The sequence below is a fragment of the Sander vitreus genome, chromosome 9 (assembly GCF_031162955.1).
Source record: "Sander vitreus isolate 19-12246 chromosome 9, sanVit1, whole genome shotgun sequence".
Lineage (NCBI taxonomy): Eukaryota > Metazoa > Chordata > Actinopteri > Perciformes > Percidae > Sander > Sander vitreus.
The window spans coordinates 15,957,430-15,977,966 of NC_135863.1; the positions used below are offsets into that span (position 1 = coordinate 15,957,430).

At 38.7% G+C, this 20,537-nt stretch overlaps 1 protein-coding gene across 2 annotated transcripts; it reads left to right on the forward strand.

The window, feature by feature from the left end:
* Positions 1-7,141: 7,141 nt before the first annotated feature.
* Positions 7,142-17,351, forward strand: nexn (nexilin (F actin binding protein)). 2 transcript variants are annotated; one of them, XM_078258916.1, is made up of 13 exons: positions 7,142-7,590; positions 7,734-7,931; positions 9,445-9,529; positions 9,642-9,790; positions 12,631-12,834; positions 12,962-13,135; positions 13,316-13,504; positions 13,886-14,077; positions 14,477-14,521; positions 14,838-15,032; positions 15,269-15,490; positions 15,676-15,864; positions 15,996-17,351. In XM_078258916.1, the coding sequence occupies exons 1-13, from the start codon at positions 7,183-7,185 to the stop codon at positions 16,377-16,379; spliced, it is 2,634 nt and encodes an 877-aa protein (XP_078115042.1). In that variant the 5' UTR covers positions 7,142-7,182; the 3' UTR covers positions 16,380-17,351. The 2 variants fall into 2 exon arrangements, with proteins under 2 accessions (XP_078115042.1, XP_078115041.1); XM_078258915.1 differs by lacking the exon at positions 7,142-7,590 and having other exon boundaries at positions 7,893-8,020.
* Positions 17,352-20,537: the final 3,186 nt, after the last annotated feature.

Below are 20,537 nucleotides of genomic sequence, written 5' to 3' on the forward strand. Positions count from 1 at the left end.
GACCAGGAAGTTGTTCAAATTGGCTGGATCGACGCTGTTAGCGCGCATGTCTGCATGCCGTTCCTCTCTGATGACCATCTGGCAGAATTTTATTCAGTTTTTACCTAATACATCCATGGTTTTTACTCATTTCTATTTAAATAAGCAACAAATGTCTCCTAGAAAAACAACTTGGTCCCTGTAAATACAGAGTGATTAAACATGATGTAACATACTATAATTTTAATATCAGGACATCAAAAATGACATTAAACATAAATGAAAAACTACTACTAGGCTACTTAAGTAAAAGTATGCTGATTCTGTGGATCCAAGACGGTTTCTAAATATTGCATTTATCTTAGGAGGATTTTCTCAACACATAAAGGAACACTTCATCCTTCAGGTTATCACAGACATTCAAAATCAACAAATGTAAATACATGGTTTTCACTAGAACAGGAAGGGGATGAAAAACAGTAATCTGAAAAGTAGGCCTAAACTGTCAGACAAACCTAGTGGAGTAAAAAGTACAACATTGCCCTCTAAATATAGTGGAGTAAAAATATAAATTTGCAAAAGCTACTCACATTTTAGCCTACTCAAGTTTGTGCTGAAGTACAGTACTTGAGTAAATGTACTTAGTTACTTTCCACCACTGCTCAGCTCAAAACACATTCAACATTAAATCTAGGGGGCTACTATAAACACTATTTAGTTGAAATGAGACAAATAACTAATTTCTTTCATTTCGATTTCCCTTTATTTAACCAGGTGAAATTATCATTGAGATTAAAATCTGTTTTTCAAGAGAGACCTGACAGCATACAAATATTGTTACAGCAATGAACACAATTCAAATAACATGAACAGGCTAAAAGACAACTATCACATGTTATAAAAATATATAAACAATATCCAGTTAAAATGCATAAACAGGTATGAGTTTCCAAAACTTTCTAAAATAATGTAAAAAACAAACAAACAATAAATTAAGAAGCAAATGTATTGACAAAGAAGGCTATTTTCTACTCCCTTTAAAATTGACTGGCATTCCATAATAGTTATCAGCTCTGAGTTTTCTGCACATTGTTCTATATTGTTATGGAGAAGGATGAGCTCTCAATGTAATAATCCTACCTGAAGGTCCATCCACCTCTTGCTGTGTGTGCCTCCAATAATATCATGAGTCATATTTAGCATGCATGTGTGTGTCTACAGCCTGCATGAGAAGAGATCAGTCTCCTGATCTAAAGTCATTTCGCATGACTTGATAACTGGTTCTGGCATGCTGATATGAACTGACAATCACACTGTATGTGTCAAAATGTACAGAAAGGCTTTGTATGATGGAAAAAGTAGCCATGATGCTCAATATCTATTTATATGCTTATGAAGTTAATTTTTCAGTTGTTCAGTCTACTTTGGTCTAGTGTGGTGGTTTGATCTGTGTGTTTTCACCAGGGGGCAGTGAGAGATCCATGAATTTGGCACAAGCACACCCACATCAGTGACAACAACAGGCAGGAACTTTGGATGGATTTCTCTAAAGGAACATGTACATTGTGGTTAATTGGTTTAACAACTGAGGGAAAACACATCTTCCCTCATGATTGCTGCAGATTAAGTCAAAAACAGTAATACGAGCATGTGACCAACTGTTGAGTGATGCACAATTATATAGTAATCTTTGATAATGCAGTGGTTGGGGTTGTTAAAGGATTGTGGTCAGTCATGGATAGCACCAGTCTCTCCATAGGCTTGTCTACAAGCCAGTAATGCAGAGTTATGTCTTGCTTATGTCAATGCCTGTTAGCTGAGAGGGCTGACATCAGGTTTGTGAATATTCAGAGGAAGGACACAAGACATTTTCAGAATACACTAGAAATTATTATTTTCATGTAGTGTATTTTAGCCAAATGTTTAAAATCATATTCATAAAGGTTTGTTATTTTCGGTATGATATTGAATTAAATTACTTTTACTGTACTGTCTGTTACTGTAATGTACTTTTGGAAGAAAAAAAAACATTTTCTCTCACTTAAAAAGGTGTGCCTTCAAAGCAGCTTGGTAAGAGTGTGGTCTACTCTGTCTACCGGTGACACCTGTATTGTGGTGGGGTTGCTTTTTCTCCTTATAACAGCTAAGCATTTAGCAGTCACAGCTGGAAAAGTATGACATGTAGTCACTGCACGTGCAGTTCAAGAGAGAAACAGCTCCAATATATTCTGATGTTGGAGATATAGAGACTGCTAAGGTAAAACAAATGTTACCTACTGTAGTTTGCTTGTCCTCTATGTATTCAAGAGAATAACAGCACAACATATGTGGTTTCTAGATTGAAAGGCCTGGCCAGTAATTTTAGCAGCACTATTGTAACCTCAGTTAACGCTGTATAACTGGGCAGCTGCAGGGCAAAAGACAGGGACATCATAGGGTTAAAGTTCATCACCTAAGGTGTCTGGTCAGTCTAGTCTGGTTAACACATGCAAACCCTCAGCAAGAACACAACAGAGAGTCCTGACACACTGAATCTCACAATAAGAGGACAAAGTAAAGACATTATCGATCTAAATTGAGTACCTGAGGAATGTGTTAATGAGAAATAGTTTTTATGGCAGTGGCATTAGGATGTTATGGTGGGCAGGAAGCTGTATTGTGATAAATTATGTTTGTGACATGGTTTATTCAATGAATGTTTGTTGAAAATGTGTGCAGTGTGATCAGTGTACAAACGTGGAGGGGGAGCCATTGTTCACAAAATAAAATGTTAAGTCTTTGCTGAGCTTTTTTTGGTAATGTGGTCTGATATTTACTATGGACTAATACTGTTTTAGTAGAGGCGTGGACAACTGGCATTGGTGTGTCCATCCACCAGCACAGTTTTGACCTGCTGAGTCCACTGGAGTATCAGCATGCATGGGTGTGTGGGCTGTACCACCACAAACATATTCATAGGGGTGTCAGGGCTGAGCTGCAACAGCTGAGGCCAAGTCTGACTCAGGTTAGCTGTCCATACAGTGTTGATAAGTTTCCACAACTGTGGTGCTATTTAAAGCAGTCCCCTTGTTGTCCCTGATGCCCTGAGAGTTCACAGAACAGACCCCCACCCAATTTATGCCTTAATCTGAGCAGGAAGTGAGTAAATGACGGGGTGAAAAGAGCCTCTCTAAAACACTGACAAGTCTGTAAGGTGCAGATAGGCAACTTAATTTCTTGTTATACATATGACTTTAAAAGGCTAGATTTATGTTTGCTCAATAAATCACTAAAACAATGCAGATCTACGTATGTCAAATACAAATACCACGACATAAAGTGGAAGTTCCATGCTAGCTTCCAGGAAGTACTCTGAGCACATTGGCGGCAGTCTTACATTACAACCAGTCTTTTCTTTTTTTCTTTTTTTTTACACGTTTGTTGAATTGTGTGCACCAGTAGGTTTTACTTTTTGCAATCAAGGACCTTCCAGTAGTCTTAATGTTTTTTCATCAAAGGAATTTCATCAGTGGCTCTAAAGTACTGGTTTTATGTTATCATTATCAAGTGAATCATGTAATACACTGTGCCAAATCAGGTTTTCAGTAAATTACAAATGATTATGTAGGCAGTACTGAAAAGTATCTGACAGTAGATCAATAAGAGGTGTGCCACCTCTCAAAAACCTCTATAACATTCCTAGAATACTTGAATGGGTACTTTACTGTTTGGTCAGTGAGTCAGCAGCTGTGCGTGGAGCCATTAGAGCAGACAACATGTATCTGCTGTAGAGTTTCTATTTACATCCACCCACAGTAACAGAACCACTTTCTCATCTTTGACTCATCCATCAAAACTCTGTCGGGTAGGCGTACACTGCATATTCCCTAAAATATGTGACATATTGGAATTGATGATCTCTAGATGTGACCATATTGAAAACATTTTTTGGGCAACTCTTGGCATGACGATATGAGTTCCAACCGTCATTGCATAGCAGAGTGACAGCAATACCTAGGTTAGGCGGGGGAAACAACCCTCTTAACTGATAAGTCGGGAATCTTGGCTCTAATAGGCCAACAAGCAGATAAGGATAATGTCTGGTTGTAGTCCTCCCAAACAGTGTCCAGTTTCTCTTGTACCAGACAATTCAGCTGTTCTTATCTTGGTAGTCCATTTTTGAAAGAATGTGTAAGATAAAAAAAAGAAACATGGATTATGCAAACACAATTAACCAGACGAAATTAGCTGTAACAATAATAAAAAAAACTGGAAATGTTGCATGATGCAAGCCTGACAAATAGGTTAGGGTATAAACAACAGTTAAACGAGTTAGACACTTGTTTCTGCATACAATTACTGCCCTAAATTAGAGCATACACATCAATTAATCCTCTAACAACTAAACAACAAACATAGCCTATTATCTTACAGAAATTACACAGTGATACTGAAGTAAGTATTATGGTCACTGTAAACTCCCTGATAGCTAGCAGCCAGAGACTATTCATAATTGCAGACACACTATCAGCCTCTGCATTATAGCTATCATGGAGATATTAAAGTCATACCAGAGAATATCACCTCATTAGTCAATAACCTGATATTAAAATAAACACAGTTAAATCATTGCAAATTAACCATGAAAACACAACAATATTGTAGGCCCTTATTATCCTTACAAAATTGTTAGTGATTTGTAAGGACAATTATTAACAGTATTTATACAGCTGCGACTGCAAATTATCTGGATGAGACTGTATATGTGTGTGTGTGTGTGTGTGTGTGTGTGTGTGTGTGTGTGTGTGTGTGTGCGTGTGTGCGCGTGTGCGCGCGCGCGAGGCAACAGCTGAACCTGCGGTAGGCGCGCGCGGAATGCAGTATCCGGTAGAAAGTAACGGTACTTTTAAGGAAACTGCTCACCGACACACAACCAGCAGCCAGTCGAGTTGATGAACCGGGTGGTCGCATCTCGGATTGACCTGCGTTTCACTTCTTCTGGTTTATATCGATCTAAAGGATTTTAGTCAAAAACAGGAGTGACAGCACGCTAAAGAGGTAAACCCCCATTTTAATAGATTACAGCATGTTGTAAGAGGAGGTTTGTAAAGCCATAAAATAGCCTGTTCATCATTATGTAGCAAGGTCAAAGCTCCATGAGTTTAACGAAAAGTTGTCTTAAACAGATCATCTCAACTTAGGCACACATCACTTACATCAGACACTTACTATCTTAAAGTGTAAATCAACCAATTAAAAAGATTGTGGTTAGTTAGGCTACAGTTACAGTTTGTAGTGACAGTTCATCCAAGTCCACAATAGCCTACGTATGTGATCAGGCATACAGGAACAGAACACACTAATTCTGATAGGCTGTAGTAGTTAGAATGATAGACTATCACATTAATATATCTGCCTGTGTCAAACGTGTGTGACTGGCATGATATATTGTGCCAGCTGAGTACAGAAATAGGACATCACCACCCAAACCTAAAGATTGTCCTGTAACTGGATTTTTGTTTAGTTCAGTGTTGATTTAAAGATATGAAGATTTATGAAAGAGATCTTTTATAACCAAGTTCCAACAGATAAATATTTTACACAAAGTAGGTAACATTTTCAACATCCACCCAAACAGAAAGTTAATATCCTTCAAGTCAGAAAGAATTACGAATTAAGAAAGATTACTTAGTTGTATATTCTGAGTCCAAAATGTGTGTTTGTTATTAATGCACAGCAGAAGAAACATTTCCACAGGCTGCAGTTTGAAAATGGCAGGTGAGTAGCCTATCTGAAACAGTTGTCAGTTTGTATTTCTGTCGGCCTTCTGACATTCACCTCCTTGTTACTGGGATTGAGATTGGAATCCAAATTATCATATTTAATATATCATAATCAACAAGCAACCTTTCGTAATGAAGCAGTAATGAAGACACAAAACATAACAAGCCATATGAAATCCTAATTGTTTTTACTGGCCTACTTATAAATTAGCATTTCTGATGTTATTCTGACACCAAATACTTAGTCCCATATGTGTGGGACGAAACAATAATACAACTGTGTTAAATCGGAAAATGCAAATAAAATGTAAACTGGTTAGAAGACTTTTGAGTCTCAATGGCCTGGGAATTTTAAGTTGACCACACACTTCCACGTCACACTTCCAGGTGGATTAAGTGTGAATGAATAGACTGATAAGAAATTAAAAAATCAATGTGATATGGGAAATATTAGATACACTGTGGTACATCTACATTTCCACTTGTATTCCATTCAACAGAAGAATGGTCAACTTCCTGATCAGCGTCATAATGTCTATGATCTTCATAGAATATAAAAGGTATTTGAGGACACTGACAAACAGCAACAGACTTTAGTGTTGGATGACTAACAGTCCAAACAGCTCTCCCATTATCCTGTTGCCTAGCTCTTTGTCTGGCCATTTTGTCAAGGGTCTGTAGGGCGACATGTGGGTGCCAACTTGAGCTCTGTCCAACTGCCTATCACTCTTCAGAAATAGCCATGATCACATGCCCTGGACCCGCAAGTGGGCTATAAATAGAGGTCAAGCTTCCAGTGCTCTCTTTCTTAACACACTGGGAAGTGGAGCAGCTTTCTTTGCCCCTAACTTTGTAGTCAATAAGTGCCTGTTGCACTTTTAAATCCAACTAGGAAAATAATGTTATTACATAATTATAAATGAATTAGGAAAAGTAGAGGATCTGGCCTTTGAAATGACTGTAAACCGGTTGCCTGATATTCAACAGTTAAAATGAAAAAAATAAGGTAATTGTCATTTTAACACAATACAAATTTACAACAACAATAAAAATATGGATCGCTGAAAGACTCCCCAAAACATTTAATGAATAAATTGGTCAACGTTTGTAAAAGAAGTGAATCTTTTCTGCATCTTGATTGTTTAAAGGGAGCACAAATGCAGGCACTGATCACTTACAAATTCAGGTGACAGCCAATGAGTGGCAATCAATAATCAATAACATTTGGCAAGGGACATAAATGCTTTATTTTAAAAGAAATACATCTGATAAATCAATGAAAATCTGTGTATGTGAAATGTTGGTTACATACTTACCTTTGTGATGTGTGGATCGCATGTGCAATATGCAATAAGAAAGTTAACATTTGAATCCCCCTCCTTTGCTTTGCAGGTAACATCTATACAGAGCCTGTTTGTCAACTTGTCATTGTGGTACAAACATGACTGAGCTGGCGCAGATTGCGGCTGTAGTCGCACACGACATGGACGATGCCACAAATGAAAGTGAACTCAACATGAGCGATGCAGAAAACAAGGAAGATCATACGACACATGAGGAAGATGACGTGGTGGTTGATGAGCAAGACGACGACGCAGCCGAGGAGAAAAGTGAGACTTCACATATAGAAAACAAAGAGCCTTACCACAAGAATGATGAAGAAAGTATTGAGACTGACAACAAGACACACATGAACGGTGTGGATCACAAAGAGAAGGACACAGCCGATGAGAAAAATGAAAACTCAGAAGATGTTAATGGTGAAGAACAACACATAGAGACGAAGGAGGATGCAGAACCTGACACAAATAAAGACCAGAGTATTTCGGATCTGACACTAAAGAAAGAGGTGAGTGAAGAATTTAAGATCACAAGTACTAAAATACATTTTTGTGGACAATGTGATTCTTGGCCATATGGATATTTCCCTTCACAGAAACCACTTACCTCTGCTGCACAAATAATTGTCCCTCTCTCACTGTTAAACCACAGAAACTCCTCCGATCCAGAAAGCCGGTGGCTAGAAGCTACGTGCCAAACCTGAACAAAGACAAGGGGGAAGTGACGGGCAAGTTTGAGGCCATGCAGAAGGCCAGGGAGGAGCGCAGCAGGCAGAGGAACATGAACGAGCAGCAGAAAAGGAAGGAGCAATACATAAAGGAGAGAGAGTGGAGTCGCAGGAAGCAGCAGGTCAAAGACAGATAACCCCACTAACCTCCGACCGTGACCTGCATGGCATGATGGGGCATGACGGGGGTTTGACAAGGCTGCCAGTTGGAGTGAGAATTCACTGTCTTTTATACACCACACAGTGTTTTATAGAATTAACCCATTTATAGTATTACCCATTCATACAATGATTAATTAACGTAATATTCAACTTTGGTTTGTGCTTGACTTCAAAAGACGGTCATTTTAACCCCAATGATGTACACAAGGAATACTAAAGGACTGAACCCCACTGGTCCTCCAACGGAGCCTCCATAATTCTAAACACATGTTGTGCAGCCAAGCATCGTTATCCAGATCCCAAATTTTACATGTACCAAAGCTATGCAATTACAGGAAAATGTACGTAAATTGGTGCTGAAACATTTAGTCGATTAATCAAAGAGTCGAATAATAGAAAATTAAAGGGAACTCAAATTTTACACTTCTGCGGAGTTCCCAAATGATTTTGTGACTAGTATAACTTGGCTGTAGAGAATCTATCGGCTGTTAGTGGTCAAGTTGCATTGTGGGTATTTGTAGGCGCCAAGTTTTGAAAGGCAGAAGAATGTGTAGAGAAAAAAAAGACAATATCTCTGGTTCTGCTGCATCAGTTTCTTTTCAATTTTCAAGGGAAAACTGCACACACACACAAAACTCCAGCTTCTCAAATAAGATGATATACTGCTTTTCTCTGTTTTATATCACTGTAAACTGAATATCTTTGGGTTTTGGACTATTGGTCAGAGTAAAGCAAGACATTTGAAGACATCACTTTGAGCTCTGTGAAATTATAATTAGCATTTTTCACAAAATTCTGGCATTACTGGACTAATCGATTAATCAACTAATTGTAAAACAATAGACAGATTAATCAATGATAAAACATAATTAATTATAATCTAGTATAAAATGATGCACGAGACATACACATTTTTTCAACTTATCTAATATTAAGCAATGACAAAATGGTATAGAGATAGAGAATGATGAATTGAACTGTAATTTATTTTTTACAAATGTAAAAAACAAACAAACAAAAACAATAATAATGGTTAATATGTATGAATTAACAATTCTCAAAACTAAACGTCAATATATATATATATACACTATACATGTATATGAAAAGCTACATGTGTGAAAATAAAAGGGGAATGTCATAGATTAAGATTTAGGACTTTGAGATTGACTGTGGTAAAATAAACGCAGTGATACGGTGTTATGTGAGTGGATAATCAGTGATACTCAGACAGAACAACCTCCCTGTGTACAGCCGTGCCATAGCTGGCCTGGCTCGAGCACCTACGCTCATCTCCTGCCTGTGCAACAACACCAGGCCCAATCAGAGGCCCATCTGCAGGTCACATGACCCGGCTATTAGCAGGGATTAGGCTCTTGTTTTTGCTGGGACCAGTATGGCTTCTGAGTGGCAAAGGAGATGATCCCAGCTAAACCGTAAACTCCCCACTGCTCTCTATCTGATCCACTACAGATAAAAGAACTGCTCGCTTCCAGTGATGAGGAAGAAGAGGTGAAGCCAGCAAAGGTAGAAAAATCCTACGTCCCCAAAATTACAGGTAAGACACACAAAGGGATGCAAAGGGTAGGGAAGATGGATATTCGGCGAGGGATCTGGAAGGAAAAGGATGCTGAAGGCTTGTGTTGTCTTGTGTCCTGTGAAATCCTCAGGTAGTGTGAAGGGGAAGTTTGAAGTAATGGAAAAACAAAGAGCAGAGGTAGAAAGGAAGAGAATGGAAGAAGAGAGGAAGAAGAGGGAAGCCCAGGACAACATGGAAAAAGCCAAAATCAAGAAAGAATTGGCTCAGAAAGCAGCTGAGGTAAGTAATCCTTGGCTGAATTTCTTGTCCAGGGTCGCACCGCTCACTAGGACAGCATGTCTACATGGTTCAGGCAGCACTGCCGTTTCTGATGAGAACGGCATACTTGTATGTGTAATGATTCAGGTAATCCTCGGCTGCCACGGCTCAGGATGAGTGGATGAGTTATTTTAAGTGGCATTTGAGATCCAAACAGTTGGCAGAGGCTGGATATAGGTCTGAAACCACTAGTTGCATTGTTGACATGACCAGCATGTGAACTTGGTAACATAGTAAATTAGTTATTATATCTTATTGTGTAAGACTTGAGGTAGTATGGAAAACGATGTAATGTAGATCAAATGAATATTTCCAATTTGTACAGAACAGAGAGAAGGCCTATTGTACCTTTAGACAGTGTAGTTCTTGGGAATGGTTACGTAAGTATTCCTGTGCCAGATGGGTAATTACAGGCAATTACCTGCTTCTTCTTTGCCCTAATTCTGCTCTATACAGCAAGAACAGTCTAATGTTAACAAGGCCGTAAATGTTCAACAGCTCTACAGAAATCTGGACACAGGACACAGGTTGTCAAAGTAGTGATTTTATTTAGTTTTTGATTGAGAATACGTCTTTACTACTATGCCTTTATCATCATCCGTAATGATCAGGGCCGTAACTACAACTGTCCACTGAGGACACTGAGGACATGTCATTTGTATTTATTGGGGGGAATTTAAGTGTTTTAGCAACTACAATTAAAAAGAATTCTATAATTAAAATCTCAGATATTATTTAGGTTGATTTCACAGTTTTTGGACCTCCTATTAGTATTTGTCCACCAGAATTGTATTCCCGTTCCCAGGTTTAAGAGGGCTTTGAAACAGCATTTTAAAATCCTAATGCTGGGAAATAAACGCTTTATTTTATGGGTCTCTCTAATAATTTCACTGGATGTTTTCCTCTGAAGAACTATATAATAATTATCGGGGAAATGGAGACATAGTTGTAAGTAGGTACTTAGTTTAGTCAGTTCGCTTAAAATTAGAAGCAATTATTGTTTTTCAGAGGCTTTTTCTGAAAAGAAACTGCTCAATTTCAATAAAACTCACAGAAAATATAATTACTGAATAGAAAAAGAAGCTAAATAACAAAAATCTAAAACTAAAAATGAATTATAATATTATAATAATAGATAAAGTGATCGTCAACACCATTCCCTACAAACCCTTCCTTATAAAAGGTGACTCATCTACAATTACATTTACTAGAGGGCTTTTAATGTGTATTTCCTACCTGTCTGTAAAGTGAATCACTCCCCCATTTTATAGCTTGCTCCATTACTATTTTCTTTGTTGCCACTTATATGAAAAAGCAGAATAATGCTTTAGATTCTTTTCAGAAATGGGGTAATGCTTCACGATTAAAAGGATCCTGTTTGAATGTAAGGAAGAACTGACTTGATGATCTAGAAACAACCTGGAACAGCACACCGACAGCGCTGCCAGGTGTTAGACAGCATGACTGGCAACTGTTTCCCACACCTCCCAGTGATTAAATTAGTTCTAGACCTCCTTACTGTGACTGAATTAGACTCTGCTATCTTCGACTGACAACCATACTCTGACCTACTGCAAATGGCAACATTAGGCCGATAGAGGTGCTCCCTATCCACCCACATGCTCTTATGGTCCGTTCGTGCCACCTGGGAATATCAGGGACCGCCCCCGTGATTCCGTTGTTTTTCCGACTGCCAGCGTTCATGTGCCTCACTGTCACATGCATGTTCTTCTTCTGTTATATTGGCGTTTGGCATAACAACTTTTTGCATGACTGCCACCAACTGTTGGCCGTAGCCTAGAGCATAAGGTGTGTGAAAACATGAAGGCCATAATAACAAAGATTTGTTTTCTTATGCGAGCATACAAACAGCACATCGACAGGTGTTTGTGTTATCTGCAGGACAACGGACGGGAAAGGACACGGATAAGGTGTTGTTTTTTATACATAGGCCTATTTATGAAAAATTTGAAACATGTTTCTGTACGTCAGTTGTCAACAACGCATCACCAACTGGGAAACTCTGTTAGCAAAATCTAGCCCGTTTCCCACCTCTGATTCCCACATGAAGTGACGTGAATGATGGCGTTTTCACTGGGAAAAATGTTTTTCCGATGCCCATGAATGCACGGTAATTCCCAGTCTGTGTGTGTGTGTGTGTGTGTGTATATGTATGTATGTATATGTGTGTGTGTGTGTGTGTGTGTGTGTGTGTGTGTGTGTCAATTCAATACAATTGCAATATTGCTATAATACATGGTCTCAAAACACTGTACAACAGGGAATTCAGTAAAAGTTAGGATTAAAAAGTGTGTGTGTGTGTGTGTGTGTGTGTGTGTGTGTGTGTGTGTGTGTGCGCGCACTGCGATTGACCTGAATTTGTTTTTCCCTCTACCACTGAACAGTTATTGTGTCATACTGTCTACAAGAGCTCAAGCCTGAGTGGTTGAAAAAGTATTCAGATTAATTATTTAAATAAAATGATCCATATAAGTTTATGTAAAATAAACTCCATTACGAAAATACATGCAGACAAAATCCCACTGAAAAAGAAATAAAGAAGTACTGTATTATCAGCAAAATGTACTTAAATTATCAAAAAGTAACATACAGTAAAATGGAAATACTCACATAAAGTAGAAAAACCTCAGAATTGTACATAAGTACAGTACTATTAAGTTACTTTCCACCACTGTCAACCTCTTGCACACGATTTACCAATATGGTTGATTTTTCGTCATTCATTTAATTTTATTTTTTGTAATACCTATGACAATCCTACATTATCAAACACCTTTTAGGATGGAGATGACACAATCCTGGTACGAGTGGTTCCAGCGAAGTCATCCCGACCTCCGGGCAGAATCAAGCTGAACTTTGAAGACATGGAAAAGAATCGAGAGGAGGAAGTGAAGAAGAAGGCCGAGGAAGAGAAGAAGAGACGGTACGATGAAAACAGACGCTCCTTCAGGGATGCCAAGCGACGCTCGGTTGTTCAACAGGAGGTAGGGACATGAGGAAAGAAACATTATCATTAACATTAAATAAGATCTTTTTTTTCTTCTTTCTACAACCACCTAATGATTGTGGATCACAGTTAAACAATGCATTCTAACGCTCATTTGGATTTAGGATGAGGAGGAGAAGCCTTCAGAGAAGGCGCAGGTGACTCCTGGAAAGCTGAAGATGACATTCGAGGAGCTGGAGAAGGAGAGGCAGGAGCACAGGAGGAAGCAGGCTGAGGAGGAAGCCAAGCGCCGCCTGATAGACGAGAAGAAAGCTTTTGAGGAGGCCAGGCTGGGAATGGTAAACAAAACTTCAAAACATAACATTCAACTTCACAACTCGATACATGTATAATATTTTAATATTCCTTTTTCCCCTTGCATCCTGCTACTGACAAGCAGTGGTATCAGAAAAATATAATTTCTGTTGTGATTGCCTCAGACACTAGACTGATACGTTGTGTTACGTGTGTGTTATCAGGGAGAAGATGTGGAGGACACTCAGCCAGCTCAGGAAGACAAGGAGGAGTTCCGACCTGGAAAACTGAGGCTGAGCTTTGAAGAGCTGGAACGGCAGAGGGTAGAAGAAGAGCGCAAGAAAGCAGAGGAAGAGTACAAGAGACGAATGGTGGAGGAGAGAAGAGCTTTCGCTGAAGCCAGGAAGAGCATGGTCAGTATGCTTCCCATAGGCTTAATAAAAATAAAAAAATACGAAAAATTAAGTGAACTCAAAAAGCTTTCCTAGATTATAAAATGTCCTCTTGCAGTGTAGACATCTCAGTTTCCAAACATGGAATATTGTGATATGTCATTGTAATTTAAATGCATCTTAGATCTGATATAGCCTTGAAGGAATAGTTACACATTACGGGAAATGCACTTATTCATTTTCAGGTGGAGAGTTAGATGAGATGATTGATACCACCGTAATATCTGTATGCTGATAAAACAGCAGCCAGTTAGCTTAGCTTAGCATAAACACTGGAAACAGAGGGAACAGCCACTTTTTATCTACAGTTTTCAAAGTTTACCGTGCTGTGGTCTTACTCAGCTTGTAGATGAGGATGACGAGGGATTGATGGCCTTACTGAACCTGGAGGGCAATAAGCCCGGGAAGATATGCGCCAGTTTTGAGGATCTGGAACGCCAGAGAAGAGAGGACGAGCAGAAGAGGGCAGAGGAGGAGGCCAAGAAGAGACTGGAAGAGGAGAAGAGGCTCTTTGCCGAGGCCCGAAAGAACATGGTAAGTTTACATCACCCAAAAGTTATACTCTGCGTGTATTTATATTAACAGAACATGTTCGTTTTTGGTGATGCAGGCTTTGACTTAATTTGCTGATGCTGAGCTGCTGAGCTTTCCCTGAAACCTGCATTATAACAAAACATTAAATTGCCCCAAAACACATACATGAAAATGAAACAACAAATGGCACATAGACCTACTTACACTTTATGTATGATATGTATGTCATTATAAACAAATATCAGTTACTGTAACTTTTCACACTAATTGACGTGATGTGATCTCTATAATTGGATTATAATTCTAATTGAGGATGAGGATTAATGTACTGGATATTAATCTGATCAACTCAAATGGTACACTGCACCTATGTTCCCTTGTCCAAATTATTTCTTTAAGAGCTCTGGCCTGGATCAGGAAAAGTCTGCATATGGAGATGAAACAGTAAGATATTTTCAATTTCAAATGTATATTTTTCACAAAGAAATAAGAGGAAACAACATACAATATTCTATCATGAATGTATTCCCTATGAGCACAAGGGCCTAAAGCTCTACGATCATAATGATGGTGATGCATGTTGTTTTTAAATGCTATGTGCAACAATAACAATGGCTCCTGCTTAGTATTTGCTGCTTTTATGACATTATTTAGTGCTGGGTAAGTAATTGGACTTTTGTTTGTTGTTTTGCTCTATTATGGACATAAAACTTTACTCCCATACAGAAACCTCTTCCTTCGTGTGTACTTCTGTTTAAAGGTACAAGATGAGGAAGAAGGGATGGTGAAGAGTGAATCTCAGGAAGCACTGCACCCTAAAAAACTGGAGATGAACTTTGAAGAGCTACTGAAAGAGAAGGAGGAAGCTGAGAGGAGACGCAAGGCAGAGGAGCGCAAAAAGAAAATGGAGCAGGAGAAGCAGGAATTTGAACAACTCAGACAAGAGATGGGCGAGGTCAGTTTGGAACAGATGAAAACACTACACTGTTTAACTCTATCAGCCAATTATGCTTGAGAATACAGTAGGGTACTCACATTTGAATTTCTATACACTCAACCATGAGATATCTTAATGCAATGACAACTGTAAAGTCATATTTCTTTCATTCCACATTGTGGTCACTTGTTTCCATCATTTACGTGTTCTCACAACTATGCAAAAAATAAATGGGCTTCTACTGTATCTCACAGGATGTAGTGAATGAAAGCTCAGATGTTGTAAGCAAAGAGTATGAAGAACTGACCAAGCTCAAGAGGACTGGCTCCATCCAGGCTAAGGACCTCAAGTCTAAATTTGAGAAGATCAAACAGCTGACTGAAGAGGACATTCAGAAAAAGATTGAGATGGAGAGAGCACGGAGGAAGGCCGTTGATGATGAAATTAAAGAGAGAGAAGCTGAGAGGTTCCAGGAGGTAAGAGAATACACACGGTATACAGGGACGTGAATTTTCCAACAAGAGATCAATAATTCAAGATGCCACAAAAAAATTGTGAGTTTGATTTGATAAAATTACAAAAAATTGTCCCTCCTTTTTTTTTTTTTATATCAATGGAGGATTATCATAATGTCACACATAATAATTGCAGTGTTTTTCAGGAGGATGAGGAAAGACAAACAACTCCAGCAAGGGCCGAAGAGTCACCGTTCAAACAGAAGGTGGATATGAAAGCCAGATTTCAACAAATGGCCAAAGCCAGAGAAGACGAGGAGAGGAGGAGGATAGAGGAGCAGAAGCTGCAGAGGATGCAGTTTGAGCAGCAGGAGATTGATGCTGCCCTCCAAAAAGTAAATCTTCCATGTCCATTACCATAAATGCAAGATCGTTCCTTATGCATGACAGCATAGCAAGAGTTTGGTTTAAGGTCGCTTTGACCCTGGCAACAGTTTGTGATTTTCTTTTTGTCATCTGTTTGCAGAAGAAGGAGGATGATGTGGAGGACGAGGGTAGCATCATCAACGGCTCTGCGGCCTATGAAGATGAGGAGGATCATGCCAGATCGGGGGCTCCGTGGTTTAAAAAGCCCCTTAAAAATCAATCAGTGGTGGACTCGGAGCCAGTTCGGTTCACTGTTAAGATCACCGGAGAGCCCAAGCCGGAGGTGACCTGGTGGTTTGAGGGAGAGATGCTCCAGGACTGTGAGGACTATCAGTATATAGAGAGAGGAGAGACGTACTGCCTCTACCTGCCGGAGACCTTCCCAGAAGACGAGGGAGAGTACATGTGCAAGGCTGTGAACAGCAGAGGCACAGCAGCAAGTACCTGCATCCTCACAATAGAAAGTAAGACCACCTTGGTGTGATTGCATGCCTGCATGATACCTCCTATCTGGATTTCAACCTCTCTCTCTCTCTCTCTCTCTATGAAGTGCATCGCATGCTCCTCTTCCTCGTTAACTCAGGCAGATGTGGATAACTGCTCTTCTGTTTCTTTCTTGCAGCTTATGACTACTGATGCCCTTCCATGTTCTGGAAACTTTCCCAGTTGTCTCTCACTCCTTTTTAAAACTTTGTCCCTCATGGTATGGTCAAACAGCAGAGGGAAGAAAATAGCAGTATGCTTGGCATTCCTAAGGGAGGGTTACACAACACAAAAAAATGCGACATGTTGTTTACGTTTGTAAAGCTGCACTCCCTGTAGAGTAGGATGATACTTGTGCCAAAAACAGACACGATTCTTGTTCCCATGCCAAGGGTTGTCTTTGCTGTGAGGCCCTTATGATATTTGTGAGACGAGCAAGTATCATAGTACTGTATTGTAAATATCACGCTTTATAGTCCAAACATGGCAAACATTATGTTTGAGACGATAAATGTAAAAAGTAAGATGTGTACTAATTTTAAAGAACAAGGTAAAGGAATATCAGTAAAACATCTTGCGTCGGTATTCTACTACTGCTCAATAACTTTACAATATGAATCCATTTTCTGTACTCTTTGCCATATTACAGTAGTAAATGGTATTGTGATACTTGTCTGGTGTTATATAGAGGGGTAACATCGCTTAATCATCACTGTTCCACTGTTCCATTGTCTGTTGACAATGATATTGCAAGAACAAATCAGTTGAACTCACCTGTACATCCTGATATTTAATTAAACTCTTTCGGTCCAGAATAAATGTAATGTAATGTTAAACTGCAGCATCTAAAAAAGATGAATATGTTGATTTTTCATGTATCAACCCCCCTTTTTTTGTTTTGAGTAAAATGTCATTATTCAGTTGTGCTGGACAGTAGGTGACCATTTTATGGTTTGATAATAAAGTAAACATAGGCCAGCCTGAATATTTGTCATATTATAAATGAAAATGTTTTAATAAAATTAACAAAAATAGTGTAATTTTTGCAGTGTGTTTTATTGTTGCATGGGGGGGGGAACTTGAATAACTGCTGCCCACTGGTGTGGTGTACTTTGTACTTGCTTTGGTTGTGGGTGAACTGTTCCTTAGAGTGAATATAACCCACGGATTCATCATCATTGTATTCACACAAACCTAAAGTGACTGTCTGTGGGAGACAAGCCCCAGGGGACAGCAGGACAGGTATGGGGAGATTTTATCGTAGTGGCCAAAGTTGGAACTGCATGTCACATGAAGCACTGGGACATACAATACAGATGTATTGCAAATGAAATTTCTGTTAAATCATAACCAAAATCTATCAAATGTAAACTACCATTTAAGATAATAATTTGTTTCACTCCTGTGTCATAGCCATACAAATGATATAGTGGTTTCCAAACTATTTGACATGAGATCCTTTTAAACAAAGCAATGTTTTCTTGCAACCCCTCCTCATCAAGACTGGATTACCAGCTGGGCGACTGCCCTGGGATCCCGAGGGCCCCCATAGCGCCAGGTTCACTGCACGTCAATTGGTCTTGGTAATTTGATTAATTTAAAACATGTTGTGAATTTGCACACATAGAGTACAATATAATTTAGGGTGGTTGCTGCATTATTAGTTTTGTCCATGTCTTGCAGAGGGGCCTTGTATCAAAAATATAGTTGTTAGAGCTTCATTATTTCAGTTTATATTGTGTTCATATGATGAATTTTCCTCAAAAAGTTGTATTTAATAATTAAGTGCTAAAGTAACAAGTAATTCTTGCAAAGGAGTACTGGTTGCTCTAAACTCAATTATTAATTAACTTGGAGGCAACCAAGTTCAGACTGTATTGAACAGAGGGTGCTGGGTGAGGGATCAATAGGGGTCCAAATGTCAATTCTGGTGGTTGCATAGTCACCAGTTCAAATAAAGAGGGATTTATCCTTCAAATAAAACATTTTATATTATTATTATTATTATTATTATTATTATTATTATTATTATTATTATTATTATTATTATATTAGTATAACACATTCTCAAAAAAGTATGATGATTCTTTCTACTCTAATTATCTTGTGACCAGTTAGATTTATTTTGCGACTTTTTTGGAGATCCAGCCCCCACTGAATATAGTCGTAAACTAAGCACTATTCCAAGTGCATCATGTTGAAACATTTATAGAGGCACTGAAGAAGTTGTTGATGTAATTTAATAGAGTGTGAGAAGAAGGAAGAATCCCAGAGTGCTGGATAATTATTCTGATAAGGAAACCTGGGAAGGATGCCAATAAGCCATCAAACTACAGGCCTACTGCCTTGACATCACACATCTGTAAATTGATGGAACGGATGGGCAATAAAAGGCTAATGTATTTGTTGGAGATAATAATTATGGTGGCTAAAAACCAAAGTGGATTTAGGAGAGAAAGTGGCACTAAAGACAACACTATGGTGTTGGGTCTGGAGGTTTAGTTACGAAAAGCTCAAGTAAAAGAACCGTAAAGCAAACATGTGGTAGAGGATGGAACACCTCAGGGGAGTGTTGTAAATCCAACTTATTTTTCTGTGATTAAATGCCAATGGATATGGGAAGATCACCGTTAGTAGATGAATGGGCTCTGTGGAAATAGGGAAAAATGTGAAACATATGGTTAGAAAAGTAACAAAAGTTAAGCTCTTCACAAGAAAGAGACTGAGGCAAGGTAATAATTTGAAAATATAGAATATAACTTGGAGAGAGCTGAACGTTTTTTTTTTTCTTTTTCGGTAGTGTCATTTAACCCAAGATTAACATGGAGAGAGCATGTTAGAAATGTGGAGGATGAGTGTAAAAAGTGATAAATGTTATGAGATGTCCTGCAGGAGTGGAATGAGTATCTGATAGTGCATCACTGAAATATGTATCTCTAATCAGATCAAGACTATATGGAAGGGTGGTACACGGATCAGCAGCCAAATGTGTGCTTGTGGGGCTTGACATAATACAGGCTCTGTATACAGGCTTTGAGAGTGTTTTTAGGGGCAGTGAAAACATCTGTTCTGCAGTTAAAGTTCCTAGCCATAGTTGAGATATGCAGATGAACCACAAATTGCCTAACTGTATACAGTATACGGTTGAGCTGTATGCCTTTTTTTTTTTATCTCTTTTTATTCATCAAGAACAACCAAGTTACATACTTACATAAAATACATTTGTTTTACTTTTTCATTTCCAAAATAGAACCCCCCTGGCCAAGAGCTGTATGCCATTTTGACGGCTTTAGAATAGGTTGAACAAAACAAACCAAACAAAGTCTGTAGTGATTCAGTCTCTGCTCTGTACAGTCTCATGCCAGGTACATCCTCGACTCAACCAGGCCGAAGGCTCCAAGGTCTTATTAATTTGGGTTCCTGCTAGAGGCATTTGGGGTAATGAAAGAGTGGACAAACTAGCCAAACAAGCTGTTAAAAAAAGAAAACATAGACACACATTAGTCTCTCAAAATCAGAAGGAAAGGGCATTGTGTGGAAGGAAAGCAATCAAAGAGTGGCAGCACTTAGGATTGGAAGATAAGAGAACGACATTTACATTCAGTTTGAAATAAAGTTGGTATTGTGAGAAATAAGGGGTGGGAATAGAAAAGAGGAGACAATCAAGACTAGGTTAAGAATATGACAAAGTAAACTAAACTGCACACTTCACAATATATGGAACAACCATTCGTTTTTTGGGATCATGTAGAGCATGTACTTGTTAGTTGTAGGAAATATGTATCAGATAGAAAAGACGTGATGGAAGAAATGATTAGGGCTAACTTGAGCAGGTGTAAAGAACATACTGGAGAGTGATGGTGATGGTGATTGGTCAGCTTCCTGCTGGTTACAGTCCAGGGAAATTGAGATACCACCTCTGACAGTGAAGAATATAAAGTTTGGTGTTTTTGTTGAAGATAAGAAAGTAGATTTTGTTCTCAACAACTTGGTGCTTTTAGGAAAACATTTATTACATAAATGTAGATATTTTAAGACCAAACCCTCTCTGAACCATTGGAAGAATGAGTTCAATCTTTTGTGCAAGTCATTGAAACGGGTTAAAGATAAAAAAGCCCTTGATTTGATTTATTTACTTGAAACTCTTAATTTTCTTTAA